General features: G+C 38.4%; 1 protein-coding gene across 1 annotated transcript in view; it reads left to right on the top strand.

Moving 5' to 3' along the window:
* The first annotated feature begins 15,112 nt into the window (after positions 1-15,112).
* The window catches only part of FAM161A (FAM161 centrosomal protein A), a 683,959-nt gene continuing 683,079 nt past the window's right edge, over positions 15,113-15,992 (top strand). Inside the window, exon 1 of the mRNA XM_044061183.1 lies at positions 15,113-15,380. Within this exon, the coding sequence (XP_043917118.1) occupies positions 15,189-15,380 (192 nt within the window). The 5' untranslated portion in view covers positions 15,113-15,188. The remainder of the gene's footprint in view (positions 15,381-15,992) is intronic.

Consider the following 15,992-nt stretch of genomic DNA (forward strand, 5'->3'; position numbering starts at 1 on the left):
AGCTGTGGGCAAAAGCAACGGAGAAAGCAAGATCTCTGTTGCTTTTTACTGTTTCGCTATGTTAAATGGGTTTAACATAGCGAGACAGCTTTAAAATAAGCAACGGAGAATCTCCGTTGCTTATTTTAAAGCTGTCTCGCTATGATAAACCCATTTAACATAGCGAGACAGTTTTGAAAAAAGCAACGGAGAAAGCAAGATCTCCGTTGCTTTTTACAAACTGCTTCGCTATGTTAAATGAGTTTAACATAGCGAGACAGCTTTAAAATAAGCAACGGAGATCTCCATTGCTTATTTTAAAGCTGTCTCGTTACGTTAAACCCATTTAACATAGCGAGACAGGTTTAAAAAAAAAAGCAACGGAGAAAGCAAGATCGCCGTTGCTTTTTACACACTGTGTCGCTATGTTAAAGGAGTTTAACATAGCGAGACAGCTTTAAAAAAAGCAACGGAGATCTCCATTGCTTATTTTAAAGCTGTCTCACTATGTTAAACCCATTTAACATAGCGAGACAGGTTTTAAAAAAAAAGCAACGGAGAAAGCAAGATCTCCGTTGCTTTTTACACACTATGTCGCTATGTTAAAGGAGTTTAACATAGCGAAAGAGCTTTTAAAAAAGCAATGGAGAGTTTTTAAACCTGTTGGTATGTTAAACTCCTTTTCCATTAGTATAAGTCGATTTACAACGTGCACGCTGACCAATCAGCGTGCACGTTTTGGAATATTAATGGGGGGTCATGGTATAATAGCATTAGCTCCACCCCCCTGGACTGACACATTTCGATGTGGTCTTCACCAATGAGACAAGTTTAGTGCTATGGACAGGAGCCTTCTTACCCATATAGTGATAGCGATCTCTGAATAGCTCTGGCATAATGCACTGGGTAATCCTGTTACAAACAGGACTATGCAATACATTATGCATTTCTGAATCCTGGCAAAAAGTATCACGTACCATCTACTTCTCAGTATTAAACAGATATCATTACCGGTAAGAATCCATTTTATAGGAAGTTAAGTCTTTCTCAACAGTTTCATCAACAAAATCAGTTTAAAAGAAAACAAATTAATTACACCTCAGAATCAAAAGGAAAAATCAGATTTAACTAGGATACATACCAGATGTTTAGCATTTGTGTTTGTACAATTTGACCATTTCCCTTATGTTAATTATTAAGATGGATTAGGTTCATAGGTTCATACAAGGCTATCTGCCCTAGGGCATTTATAAGCCTAGCCAGAGTGTGTTTGGCTTTCGCCACCCATTTTAAATTAATTTTGCTATGCCCTTTTTCGAGGTTAGTATACTGTGCCTCTGTCTAACAGTGACAGAAGTGATACCCGGGGTAAACCTTCGATCTCCCATCCACTCATCAAGATTCCTCTTGAAGAGAGTCAATGAGGGACTCTGCCTAACCTGGACTGGGATTTTATTCCAGAGTGAAGGGAGCCTCTGGGTTATGAATTTGTCCCTCCAGCATGTCCTATTTATTTCAGTGCTGAGGTTCAAGTCTCTCGAGCGCGTAGTTCGATGGGATTTGGATTTTCTGAGGTGCAGCATGTCCATTAATTCCGGGTTGGACATGGCTTTATACGTCAGGCACAGATCACCTCTGAGCAGGCGGTATGCCACTGAGTAGAGCTGGAGTTTCTTTAACCGGGCAGCATATGGCATCTGTTTGAGCCCTTTGATCCTCTTGGTGAGGTACTTTTGGGGTCTTTCCAGTTGCTGCAGGTGTCTGGTAAGGTACATCCCAAAAGGGGCACTGTACTCAATTATGGGCCTGATGAGGGATGAGTAAAGAGGCACGATGACCTCCCCTGATCTAGATGTGAATCCCTTCATGATTAGGTGGGCTATATAAAATGTTTTTCTAACCACTTTGGCCACGTGGTTGTCAAATGAGAGATTGCTATCAACTTGGGTCCCCAGGTCCCTAATTACTTCTTCTGTACTTAATGGATTACCACCTATGTGGTAATTTGTGGGCACTTTGTTTTTGCCAAAGGGGATGACGGTACACTTTTTGGTGTTTAGCTTGAGGCCATGGCTCTGGCACCAGTTGTCTGTTTCTATGAGGCCCTTTTGGAGGATGCTTGTGTCAGCTGGAGAGTCGATTATGGCACCCAGTTTGCAGTCATCTGCGAACTTGGTCAGCCACAGTCCTTCCGTGTTGGCCTGTACCTCTGAGAAATATATACCGAACAAGAGAGGTCCCAGGACTGAGCCTTGTGGGACGCCACTTGTAACTGGTTTGGAGTCTGACATGGCTCCAGCAATTCTAACCATGTGGGTTCTGTCCTTGAGCTAGTTTGCAACCCATCTAGTGACATAGGGGTTTATATTTAAGCTGGTGAGATTATCTATAATGCCCAAGTAGGGTATTGTATCGAAGGCTTTTGCGAGGTCCAGGTAGGCTGTGTGGACCACCTTCCCCTCGTCAGTGGCCTTGGTGACTGTTTCAAAGAAATCAACCAGGTTTAAGAGGCAGGATCTGCCCTTAACAAAGCCAAACTGAGTAGGATCCAGTGTCTGTAGGTCCCCAATATATTTATTTATGAGGTCCATGATGATCCTTTCCATAGCTTTGCAGACCAAGCTAGTCAGGCTTATGGGGAAATAGTTTCCAGGATCCGTTGAGGCACTACCTTTGTGGAAAGGGACCACTGTTGCTGTACGCCACTCTTTGGGTACATATCCTGTAGTAAGGCTGAGATTGAACAGTAGTTTTATGTTTGGGTTTAGCTCTTCTTGGAGTTCATGTAGGACGCAGCCCGGGGCACCGTCTGGTCCCATTGATGCTGTGTTATTTGCTTTGGAGAGGGTGGCTCTTACCTGAGCATCTGAGATGTCAGGGGGGCAGCACTCTGCTGGGGTAGATATTTGCCCTTTTGGTGGGGAGGGGGGGAGAAGTTTTCACTGAACCTGTCAGCTAGGATGTTGGAAATGTTTGTGGGTTTGGTGTATTTTTTGTCATTTTGGACTAATTCTGAGCATATCTGGGAATTCCCACCCAGGTTCCTAACATAACTAAAGAAAGCCTTGTGATTATCCTTAGTGTCCTGTGCAATTTTTCTCTCGAAGCTGACCTTAGACGATTTTATGAGTGCCCATAGTTTTTTGCTAATACTGATCAGAGATGCCTTCCCTTTTTGGGATTTTGCTCTATCATGTAGTAGCTTCCTTCTTCTATTGTATAGTTTGTTTATGGCTGGGGTCCACCAGACAGGACGCCTGCCTTTGGAGGATTGGGTCTTGGTTTTATTTGGGATTGCATGATCCATGCATTCCTGAAGGTGTTCATAGAATGCGTTTATAAAGGATTCTGCGGTCTGGGCCATATTTTCCACAGGCCCGGGGGCTTTGAAGGATTCCACCTCGGTTTTGAGGAGTGTGAAATTTGCTTTAGAGAAGTTTTTCACTGTGGTTTTCTGGGCAGGGTGTGGGGTCGGGATGTGAATATCCAGTGAGATTAGTTTATGGTCTGATCTTACCAGTGAGGGATACACTTCTGGTCTGGAGCATAGAGTCCCATTGCTGGTGATGATCAGGTCCAGTATGTTTTCCCCTCTTGTGGGAGTGGTAACAAGTTGTTCCATAACATTTGAGTTTATAAATTCTAGGAACCTTTGGGCTAGGGTGTTGGAGCTAGAGTAATGCTCCTGAAGCATCATTTAATTGAATATAGCATGGTTTCAAATAGTTCTGAAATAGACAAATAGAAATATGTTGAAATATACGTGTAAGATTTATTTGACAAGCTATTCGTATTACCTATACACAGTCTTTGCTAGTGCAGATGCCATTTGTGTGCCAGCAGTGGTCTGCTGTGTACAGTATTTTCCCTTTTCTTCTTGGTTCTGTTATGGTGGAATAAAGATGGGTATGGGGGTGAAGGTCTCCACCTGGCAGATTGCAGGGTAGAACATGTTCCCCTACATAAAACTGTTTTCTCAAACATTTTCCATTGTTGCTTTTGACTATATGATGTTTCACTTAACCAACGTTTGACCACATGTTTCTTTTCAATCATCCATGGTTTCAACCATTTGGATTCAATGTGTTGAATTTCAATCAGATGTCATATATATAAAATATACATATGTGTGTGGGTATATATATATATATATATATATATATATATATATATATATATATCTATGCCATAAGATTGACTTTTAAGAAAGTCAAACTTTACATGGTCGAGACCATATAACTGACTTTCCAAAAATTCGAACTTAAAAGAACTAAAAATCTCTGTTTTTGCAGGGGAGCAAGCCCCATCCCTGCACCCCCATGCCCCTGCAAACTATATATACCAACGCTGAAATTGCATTATAGTAAGGGAAAGGGAAAATGCCCCGATCACCACCTTACTGTGATCTCCATACAAATACTTTGACTTTTCAGAAAGTTGATAATATAGTCTCGACAATTATGAACTGATCTTTTGAATGGGATAAAAACACAGTTTATCGAGAAACAGAAGGTTGAACCTACTTAAGTGAAATTGCACTACATCGGAAGTTTACTTTCGTGAAAGATGATTTGCTGAAACACGTTACATTGGGGATAAGGAAATATATCATTTTCCTCACTATAGTGCGATCTCAGAGTTAGTATATTTAAGTAGGGGGTGTGGAGGGCACAGCCCCCTACATGGAGGGTGTAGGAGGGCTTGCCCCCCCCTGCAAAACAGTGTTTACAGTAGCTTTTTATTTTTTTTCCCAATTCGGTGAATCAGCTTTCGTGAAAGTGCACTTTCGATGTAGTGCACTTTCGCGAAAGTGGGGTTTTACTTTTCTTTTTTGAGATTGTGAAATTTCAATAAAGAAAAGTAGACCCATGTATGTATATGTATATCTTCTTGTATGGTGTCAAAAAACAAAAATAAAAAAGGACTGCTGAGACTGAATGATTATTGCAAACTATTTATTACAACACGAAATGATGAGTGCTTTAATTTCTTATAACTGACTTGAAATTTATTTAGATCATAAAAAATATGACATAGAAATAATAAACAGTTTGCAATGATTATCTGATTTCAGCATCATACTTTTGTTTTATTTTTATATATTTATATCAGCAATTAATGAAAGCTCAAACAGTCGACTTTCACACAGTTGGCTATGCAACGGTCAACCACATACACTACAAAGGCAGACACAATCACAAATATAAGCAAAACATATTTGCATTTGTGATAGCTACAAAAATAAAAGTCAAATGTACTAAGCCTTAAAAAAATGCTTTTAACTGCAATTAATATTGTTTTTATAAGTCCAAATATACTTTGGGTTTTATAGTGCTTAAGTACACCTATGTGCTTACTTCAGCCATGCATTCCTTAAAGGAAATTCTCTGTCAAAGAACCAAAGAGAATTTATAACAACACGGCAAATATATGAGTGTCTTGTGTTACTTACCTCTGAACCTAGTCAAATGCCAAGACCTGTACTATATCCTTACAAGGGCTATACTAGTAGTTGGTAGAATTCTAATTGGAAAACAGGGACACTTAGGATGAAGAAACCAAACTGTTTTTATCTACAGTTACAATCACTTTCCCTGAAGAAGACTGTTAACTACAGAACCAGTGATTTTCAGTCACAGCTGACTGAGTAATGCAGGCATGCAACATAGTAAACAGTATAAAACTCAGTATAAATTCAGATTACTCCCACACTAGGTGAATGGAATGTGCAGTCTGAATGAAAAAATGACAAAAAAAGGGTGTTGCTGTGGAGGCAAAGAGAAGGAGGAGTCTTAGCTGTAAAACAAAATCACATCAGTATGGTAGCCTTATTAGGCCATTATGGGTATATCAAGTTATAATTATAAAATAATACTTGAGTGATACAGAGGCATTGGTACTGTAGAGAAAACTAAAGCATAACAAATATATAAAACATTTTTTTTTTAGTTTCTGGTCATAGTGACCTTTAAAGGTAGAATTTGCTAATACTTTAAAAAGGGATGGGAATGTACAGTAGTAGAGGTAGTGAAGTGGGTAATGATTACATGAGGCAAAACCCTAATTAACTGTAGGCTGTATGTGAAATAAAAGACATTTATGTGGTAGTTGTGATTTAAAATCATCTCCTAACAGGAGGCTAACCTTAATTAACATTGTTATCAGGTTGATAGGTTTCAGTTTAAATGTCCTGAATTGCTTTAATATACATCTGCAAAAAAGTTTAATTTTGATATGAGTTTTAAAACTCCAAAATTACATCTGCATGGCATATCTAGATTTTTTTAGTTCGTTTGTCCAGATCTTTGCACAAACACGTAGAATTTTGCATATATTTGTATTCCTCAAATCTGCTGACTATCAGACCTCCATACTTGATTGGCTCACTCATTCCTCTTTGGTTGATGAATTAGCATGACAGGTGATCATCCAGACTGCCCTCAAGAGGTTTTGTGTATCCTAACTCCCCCATCCATGTGACATCCCTGACACTTGGGAGCTACACAATACCAGCCCCTGAAAATGTTCACTTCTACCCTTAGTCTTACTCCTGGCAGTGGCGTCAATACACTGCTTACTTGTTGCATACCCTGGTTCTTCTTTTCCTTCTGCTTTGTTAAGTAAAAGCCAAATTACTTAAAATTCAAAACATTGTTTCAAAGAACTAATATAGAACATAAATTTGTAAAAACCAATGTTAAAGTAATAAGAGCACTGGTGATAGGCATTTCTGTACCAAAAAGTACTTTATCAGAGCATCATCTGGTTTGATTTGGTTTACCACTAGCATACACATATTAATGAAGAATGAGCTCACAGTTGGTAACTAATACTTTAAAGCCTTCTTCCTGGGCAGTGTCTTGAGACTATACTTTCATAAAATCCTGGCTACCTATCCATATCTAAAAATCAGCTGCCGGTGATATTTGCAAATTTCCAGATTTCTCAATATTCCCTCATCACTGAAATAATAATTTAAAAGATAAAACCTGAATGACAAAAACTGTATTTCAGTGATAAACCAGGGAGCATTTATTTAATGCATTGTCTGTGTTACTGTCTGATATATAAGGGAATTTCTATGTGCTCTTACCTGATTTGACTTTTGCTAGTATTTAAATTGTTACTACACACTAACTTAGTGGACACATTAGGACGGTACGAAGTGTATTTTAGGGTGGTGTCATGGATAAAAAATGCCTTGACTCATTGGTCAGGACAAGTCAGAGTCTGAACAGTTCAGAGTAAAATGAAATCACTCAAGATGAAAGGATGATAACAAGTCAATAGCAGAGGAGTAGGTACTGGCAATAGTTTTAATGTCTTTATTAGTGTCACTGAGAAAGTACTGACAGGAAATACTTGCCTTTCTACTGATGACACAAAATTATGTTGTAGAGTCAATACAGAAGAAGGTACATAAAGGATAATAACAGGTTTGGCAAGACATGACACTTAAATTTAGGAATTAATTTCAAAAGCTGGGTGTCTGAGTCATGATTTCCAAATCTGCATACTTTTGTACATCAGTATGAAAGCTGCACATTGCGGGAGGCAGTAACCTTGTCACTATGTATGGCAGTGGTTACCTTGGAAACAGAATGATGGAATAAAAAGGTGTAAGCCACAGATCAAGATGGGAATGCAGGGACAGGAAGCCCCTGCATAAAGAACCTAAAGTGTAAGTCTGTTGATAAGTGATATGTACACATGCTTTTGTGCCATAAGTCACAAGTTTCAGAGCTGTAGCCTCAGATATCTGTATTTTGAAATCCCAGACTTTGATCTCACATGGTATAGCCCTTTAATTCAATGCAAAAAAAGGTTTGTAGTGACAATAAATTAAAACATTTCAGGGGGTATAATGATATCAAATGACTGAAAGTAAGTAAGCAATTCTGAAAAAGAAAAAAAAACAGCAGGGAAGGTTTGTAGAACAGTGGAATACATAGGAAATAGGCACGACTAGCAGAACACGTGAAGTTATGATTCTTTTAGACAACTGGTAAGACAATGAGCAATGTCTGTAGGTATCAACTTTCCAAAAAGAGATGAGTGAGAACAATATAACACAGTTTAAGGATACAAAGTGAATGGCTTAGTGGAGACATGAGGAAGTATTGTTTCATAGAAGGGGTGGTAAATTGTTGTAATGGCTTACATGATAAAGTAACACACTCAATGCACAGGATTCAGTAATGCAAAGTATAAAAATATGTGTGCAGGGAAGGAATATTTACAAACTTTTTTTTTTTTCAAAATTCATCTTGTACATGTAAATTACCCATGAAAATGAAAACATAAATGTTTTATCACAGTGACTCAAAATTCTCAATGGTACACAGATTTTAATAATGCAGTGAAGTCAAAAGAAAAAAAACAGACTCTGTAGAAGCAAGCTTGCATTCTGAAACAGTTGGCTTATGATGACAAATTTTCTTATTTATCATCATAAGACGATTCTTATCAGAGGTGGATAAAACTATCCAGATTATCCACTTAGAGAATTGCTTGCTAGAGGAGCTAAGCAGATCTTTTCACGGGCACACATTGGTATCTGTATTTCAAAGTAATGTGGAAAAACGTTATGGATAATGTCTTGAGGTACTAAGTTATATACTAAAGCAGTGTGAATCAAACAATTAATTAAAACAGAAGTAATCTATTTTGATTAGCATTTCCTGTTGACAACACCTGCTCTTATGGTTGCCACCTTTGCATCTTTCCATTTCCTAACCAATAAGTCAGACCACTGTGTAATAAAACTCACCCTTGCTTGAGGGTACCCACGACTTTTTTTAGTAAGCCACTCATAGAAGCATTAATTTTTAAATGTCAGATATATTGTGACTGCATGGGCAGCATTAGATGATATGAAGTCCTAGGAAAAAAATTGTCCATGGCACTCTCCATTCTGCTGTCTACCACCACTCTAGCATCCCCTATTTCCTCCATTCCTTGCCTTCTCATACTATACAGAGGATTTTTGTTTTGTTTTCTCATGCTGTTTTAGTTATCAGCTTTTTCCAACATCCTTTTAACACAGCCTAACTGACCAAGACTGTGCTGAAGTAACTGTGAAGAAAAGATTTTAATAAAGCAGGGGATCTGTAGGCCACTAGGCCCCCAGAAACTATGGAACTCTAAGTGCTCCAAGTCACATTTTAGAGCTTTTTCTGCAATGTTTGGACTAATGATGCCTGAACACAAAAAGCAAGACTAAGGAAAGAAACTATTTTTTTTCAGTGAAGAAATAAGTTATGTTCAAGGCTGATAACATGGTAGTTACCAATAAACTCAGAAGTGGTTGCCCATAATATGAGAATAAAATGCCTGGGAGGTACATAAATCATATTTAGGATGACTGTCTTCCTTCCTATCCCCCCCCAAAAAGATAGTCCCTTTCTGTGTACCCCTCTTATGTTAAATTGGGATGAACGTGAAAGAACAAATGTCCCTAGTAATACATTTCAAGTTGTTGCTGCCATATATCTATACTGCATGTCTCCTCAGCCTAATCCCAAAATGTAGACACTGTCTGTGTACCCCTTTGAAGTCAAACAAGGTTGAAAGTGAAAAAAAAAAATAGCAGAGCTCAACAAAATATTTCAGTTGAGCATATGCAGCATGCTGCCTTTCTTCTATCCCCAAATGATTACCATCTGTATATACATCTGAATTCAATTGCAAAGGAATTAGAAAAATAAAACTCTCAATAATTAGTTCCATTATGTTTCTCCTAAGTAGTACACTGGCCATAGATAAGCTATAACGACCTTCTTTGCACATTTGAGATATGATGTTGAGAAAGTTCAAAGAAATAATGACCACACTATTCCTAGCCAACACACAATAGTGACCTTCTGTGCAGACTTCTGAAGTTTTACTGTGAGGAAAATTAAAAACATAATGACTATTCAATGATAATAATGGATATGGTTATTAAGGGGCTATTGTCTGCCCTTACAAAAACTGTAGTGATTTCTGCACCTACCTCTAAGCGGGTTCAGTTTTAAACTAGACAACACTACTCACTGTCACTGTAATGACAATGTACACATCCTGCCCAGACCACCGAAGACAGCTACTTATTGTGTCAATGATAATATTTGACTGTGATGGAAAGTGAAAGAAATGATGGCCACCATGTTGCTCTTATACAACCCACTCCACACACACACACACACACACACACACACACACACACACACACACACACACACACACACACAGATATATACAAGCATAAGCAAAAGTAATGATTGTTTTCACACAAAGAAGAAGGCAGATTTGAAATCCAAGTGAAGCAGTAAACATCTTTAGTAAGCATTCCTCAGGAATGTGTTAGCTCACATAATGATGAAAATATTTAAGTATTCATCATAACTGGATTCCCTGACAAGTGACCATTATTTCTGGATTTCCTGACAGAGACCCTGATTTCCTGCATATCAGGAAAATTTTCTGAGAGGTGGCAACCCTACCTGCTCTTCAATGAGCAGCTTGTTTACTACCTCACTGCCACAAACTTATTGAGGCATTCCTGGGTTTCTTAAAAGAATGACATTCTGGGGGAGTGGGTGGTATTTTCTTTTTCTTCTGGGTTCTTGCAGCTTTTTTCAAGACGTGCTCCTGTGTGTGTGTGTGTGTGTGTGTGTGTGTGGTGGGGGGGGGGGCTACTGTGCATTTTGTTGCATGCACTGGTTGCACTCTTATTTGAATGCAGAACAAAGAACAAGTCTTGGGCAAATATCCACATAGGTTCATAATAAAATGTTACTTTGTGATGATTTTCTCTTTCAAAGCATATAGATTTACTGGAATTACTTAAGTATTTATACATTTAAGCCTCCTTGATAAAGTTACAATTGGTTTAAGGCTGCAGCTTCAAAAACCTGGTATTTGGTTGGCAACTTAAAAAATTTTGATGCAGCAGTCCATACTTCTTAACTGTAGAGATTTTTCTAAGAATGTCCATAATTTTTGCCTCATATTTTTTAACTGTTCCTCATAAAGTTTGTGATTTTCTGGTAAATCACTGTGACGATCTGAGGATTGAAGTCACTAAATAATTATATATATATATATATATATATATATATATATATATATATATATAACATGGGCCCACACAAACAACTCATCGCTGTCCTCAGTAACCTATCCTTCTCTCAATCAGTCACCAACTGGTTTCAGAGTTACCTGTCTGACCGCCAACAATCCGTTGTATGACAGAATGACATATCTCCCCAACTTCCTGTCTCCATAGGGGTTCCCCAAGGATCTATCCTTGGACTCCTACTCTTCTCTGTTTCCACCAATAATCTAGCCTCTGCCACCAAACATGGCACACTCATACAATACGCAGATGACTCAACCATCATCTGCTCAGCCCAGTCCCTACCCAAACTGAAAAAAGTCACACAGAAAGCCTTTTCCTCTGTTGAAACTTGGTTATCCGATGCCCAATTAATACTCAACCCAAACAAAACTAAACTACTCATCTTCCAACCCACCAAACATACTCAAAACAACTCTCACTTTAACATCATAGCAAAAGACAACACCACTATATACCCAACTGAACACACCAAATTGCTAGGAGTGGAAATAGACAATAAACTAAAATTTGACATTCACATATCCATGACCATAAAAAAGTCCACAAAAAAACTAGGAGCGTTATACAGAAATAAGCAACTTCTCACCAAAGCAGCAAAGATTTCAATAGCACATTCACAGTTAGATAGAGTTACCTATCTGACCGCCAACAATCCGTTGTATGGCAGAATGACATATTAATTGGGCATCGGATAACCAAGTTTCAGCCCAGTTCCTACCCAAACTGCAAAAAGTCACACAGGAAGCCTTTTCCTCTGTTGAAACTTGGTTATCCGATGCCCAATTAATACTCAACCCAAACAAAACTAAACTACTCATCTTCCAACCCACCAAACATACTCAAAACAACTCTCACTTTAACATCATAGCAAAAGACAACACCACTATATACCCAACTGAACACACCGAATTGCTAGGAGTGGAAATAGACAATAAACTAAAATATGACATTCACATATCCATGACCATAAAAAAGTCCACAAAAAAACTAGGAGCGTTATACAGAAATAAGCAACTTCTCACCAAAGCAGCAAAGATTTCAATAGCACATTCCCACCTTATCTCCACCCTACTTTATGCCTCTCCAATATATACCAACCTAAGGCAATGCGATCTAAACAAACTAGAGACCTGCTACAACAAAATCGCCAAATTCGCCACAGGGGCATCCTACCATAGTCACCACTGTCTCTCACTTGCTGAACTGGGCTGGCTTGAACTCCCTCACCTCCTTCAATGGTATCAACTCTCACTCGCCCACAAACTAGTAAACCATCCACTAAATGCCCCATCCCTCCAGAATCTACTCCAACCCTATTGCACCACCAGACCACTAATATCCAGCAACAAAAATCACTTGCAGATCACTAAAGCCAATGACTCTGCTGGTGAAGCACTATTCTCTTGCGCCATAGCCAAATTATGGAACTCCCTCCCACCCACAATTTCCTCCGTGCTACCATGCACCCACTTCAAAACTTTACTAAAAGAGCACCTAAAAACATGCCGGCTATGCCCTTGCAACTCCCACTCTAATATCACACACCCCATCTTACCTTTCTTTCCACCCCACTAACTACCTTGATTATAGCAAGCTCAGATGCTCATAAGCCTAGTACTTATTATACAGCAGGAACTTCTTATTGTAACATTTGTTAATGTCTGTTATGTACTTCGCAGATAAAGATTCTAGTTGTCTACTGATGTACTATGTTCTTCATCTGTAAATATGTTTGTAATTAATTGCTATGTTAATCAAATTGTTAATCGCTAAGTAATCCAATGTAACTACTGTGTTTATTTTAACTATGGAGCTTTTCTCCCCGGGCCTCCACTGAAAATGGACCTATGTCCAGTCGAACACTCCCGGTCAACAAATGTAAATAAATAAATAAATATATATATATATATATATATATATATATATATATATATACATTTGTGGGTTTTGTATTAGAACATTACCCCACCAGATGCGCAGTAGCAGGGACCGCCCAAACCTCGCCCAGCACTTTGCGCATGACGTTTATTTTGAAAAGTGCTTTGAATAAACATGGGAAAACCATCCTCAGAAAGATGAGTATGCTAAACATTGTAATTATTTCAATACGCCTTTTCTCCCTTATTTGCTGGTACCAGGATTTCCAATTTGCAGTGATCAAAAGCTTTGAGATATTACATCTTAGACTAAATAATTTGGCAGAACGTGTACTTACAAATGCTCTACCGATCCAAACAGATTTACCTATTCAAACGAACACAGAATATGCTGCATTTATATAAAAGTATTACACTAGTACGCTGAGAATTACAATTCTTTAAAGGGGAGGGGTGTGAACACAATATGCTGCACGTATAAAAACTATTACACAGACTTTAAAATTCGTATTCTGTTGCATGTGGCGACATTTTTCAGAGGTTTTTTTATTGCATTTATTGTATGTATTTATTGCTCCACTGCCTCAGAATATTACTTGTTGCTTTATCTCCAGAAAAATGCTTAAAGAAAGGTGGGGGTGCAGGGGGCTTGCCCCCCCTGCAAAAGCAATTACTGTACAGCATTAAACCAAAGAAAGGTGGGGGGGGGGGGGGGGCACGGGTTATGGGTATGGACTGCAAAACGGGAACTTGTGGATACTGCCTACATACTGCCCTTCTGACCCACTTCTTACCCTACAACACAGTATGTGGTTAAGTACAAAGTGACAAAGCAAATCAGACGCCCAGGACATGCGGTGCTTAAAGCACTGTGCTTTCAACGATCGATGGTGTAGAAAATGATGATAACTTTATTTAACCTCTGTTTTACATATGGTGTACTAAAAGCTGTAGTAACTCTAATTATAGATAACATAAAAAAGCGTGAAGCCTGCGTTTATAACCGGCCAGAGAATGAATATTCACAATGGATAGTCACCATCTCGCTGTATAATCTGCATGGCTTGTCACTCAGCCCTGTCAGTCATATAGGACATGCCCATTCCTGCGCGAAAATCGCGGTGGGGTAATGTTCTAATACAAAGCCCAGTTGTTTTTCAGACTTCATAGCCTTCAGAAAAATGCATGCCAAGACAAGTCCTGTTATTCCAGCAACTTTCTACGTTTATAAGAGTAGTATTTTAAATCAGTCCCTATTTTTGCGACTTTGTCCCAACATTCTGTCAGACTTTGTCCAGATTTTTTGCACTAAGAGGTTCAGAACTTCAGAGGTATATGCAGCGTAACTAATGTAAAGTATAGAAAATCTTCCGCCATTAAATGAAATTATATGATTTATGGCTATGGTCTGTTTCAGTCATTAGGTTTGCCACAGGTCTCAGTTTCACCATTGCTTTCAGCGAATACAAACAAAATCGCAAATAATTTGTACGCTGGATGCGTCGTTACTAACACCGCAGGGCAGCAAACAATTGGACTTGGGTATAAAACAGAATAATGCCTCTCAACTGTCCAGATCTTCACAGAATGTCCAGATTTTTGCTTCATATTTTTGGTCTGTTCTGTTCCTCATACAATTTCTGGTTTTCTAGCAAAGTACTGACGACCGAAGTCACTAAATAATAACACACATTTGAGTTTCAAAAAGTCATATCCTTCAAAAAATGCGTGCTAATGTAAAACGTTTTATTCTAGCGACTTTTTAGGTTTATTCTAGTAATATTTAAATTTTGTCCTTGTTTTTGAGCCGTTGACCTCCCGTTATGTTTGGCTTTGTCCAGATTTCTTGAGCTAAGAGGTTGAGATGTATGAATAAAGATTGGTTTTAGAATATAAATAATTTAAAAACACTCCATGGTCTATTTGCCAGTTTCCTACAACGTTTATTTGCTATTTTGTAAATTAAGTTAGCCTGAAATAAACAAGTTACATTTCAGCTCCTAAGACAAACTACCTTTTATTTGTACACGGATAGCACATAATTAATTATAAGGCGTGAGTAAATAACTCAGCAGTGGATGGGCGTGTAATTTGGAGTCTGTATGCTTGTCCCTATGGAGACCCCGTAGTAGCGGTAACTAGCCCGCTGAGCTGTTAGTAACTGAGATTCTCTAAGTAGTTGTGATTACTGTTCCAACCAAACAGTAACAATGGACATCTCTCACAGAGATTCCGTACTGTTCACCTCTTGTCTCAAAACACCTATCAACCCTCAAACCAAAGTTCCGACAACTCTTTATGAGCGGGAGAGAGTGGTACAGTTGCTCCCAATGCACAAGCCACATCACAGTTCGGACGACAATCAAAACTTTGAGGAAGCACGAGCACAGCACTGGCATAAGGTACTAATGTAAACTGCTGCTCTAGTTGTCATTTGGGGGCAGCATACTGCTCATCTATCCCTGATTTTAGCTTAAATTTTGCTTTGTCCCTCGTAAAAATATAATTTGTGGAAAAATGTGGTGGTTTATAGTGAGTAAATAATGACAATAATTACTTATAGACTTATTTTACATCAAAAATGTACTTTTAATTACCATTCTATTATTCTGTCCTCTTCTCAGGTTAGTACTAATATTTTAAAGCGTCCCTGATTATTGCTGGATGTGTTCCTGTTTCTGAGGTTAAGAAACAGAGCTGTGGAGTAGTGTTGCAGCTTCCTGAACAAACTTTAAATTTCATTTTATTGCATTCATTCATTTTGAGATACTTATCACTGGTGAGGTCACGGGGGAGCAGGAGATATCTAAGCATTCAGCAAAGCAGAGAACGAATTCTGTACGGTCCACTACAGGATTCATTCACTCAGTCACTCAATGCATGCACATTTATAGGCAATATAAAGGGATCGCCCATTCGTATACAGCTAGTTTTGTAATACTAACATTTAAACTGAAAGCGTTTATATAATTTGAGCTGAATAATCATATCATTTCTGATTAAATATGTTTAAT

This window comes from Protopterus annectens, chromosome 1.part0, assembly GCF_019279795.1.
Source record: "Protopterus annectens isolate FY-2018-M chromosome 1.part0, PAN1.0, whole genome shotgun sequence".
Lineage (NCBI taxonomy): Eukaryota > Metazoa > Chordata > Ceratodontiformes > Protopteridae > Protopterus > Protopterus annectens.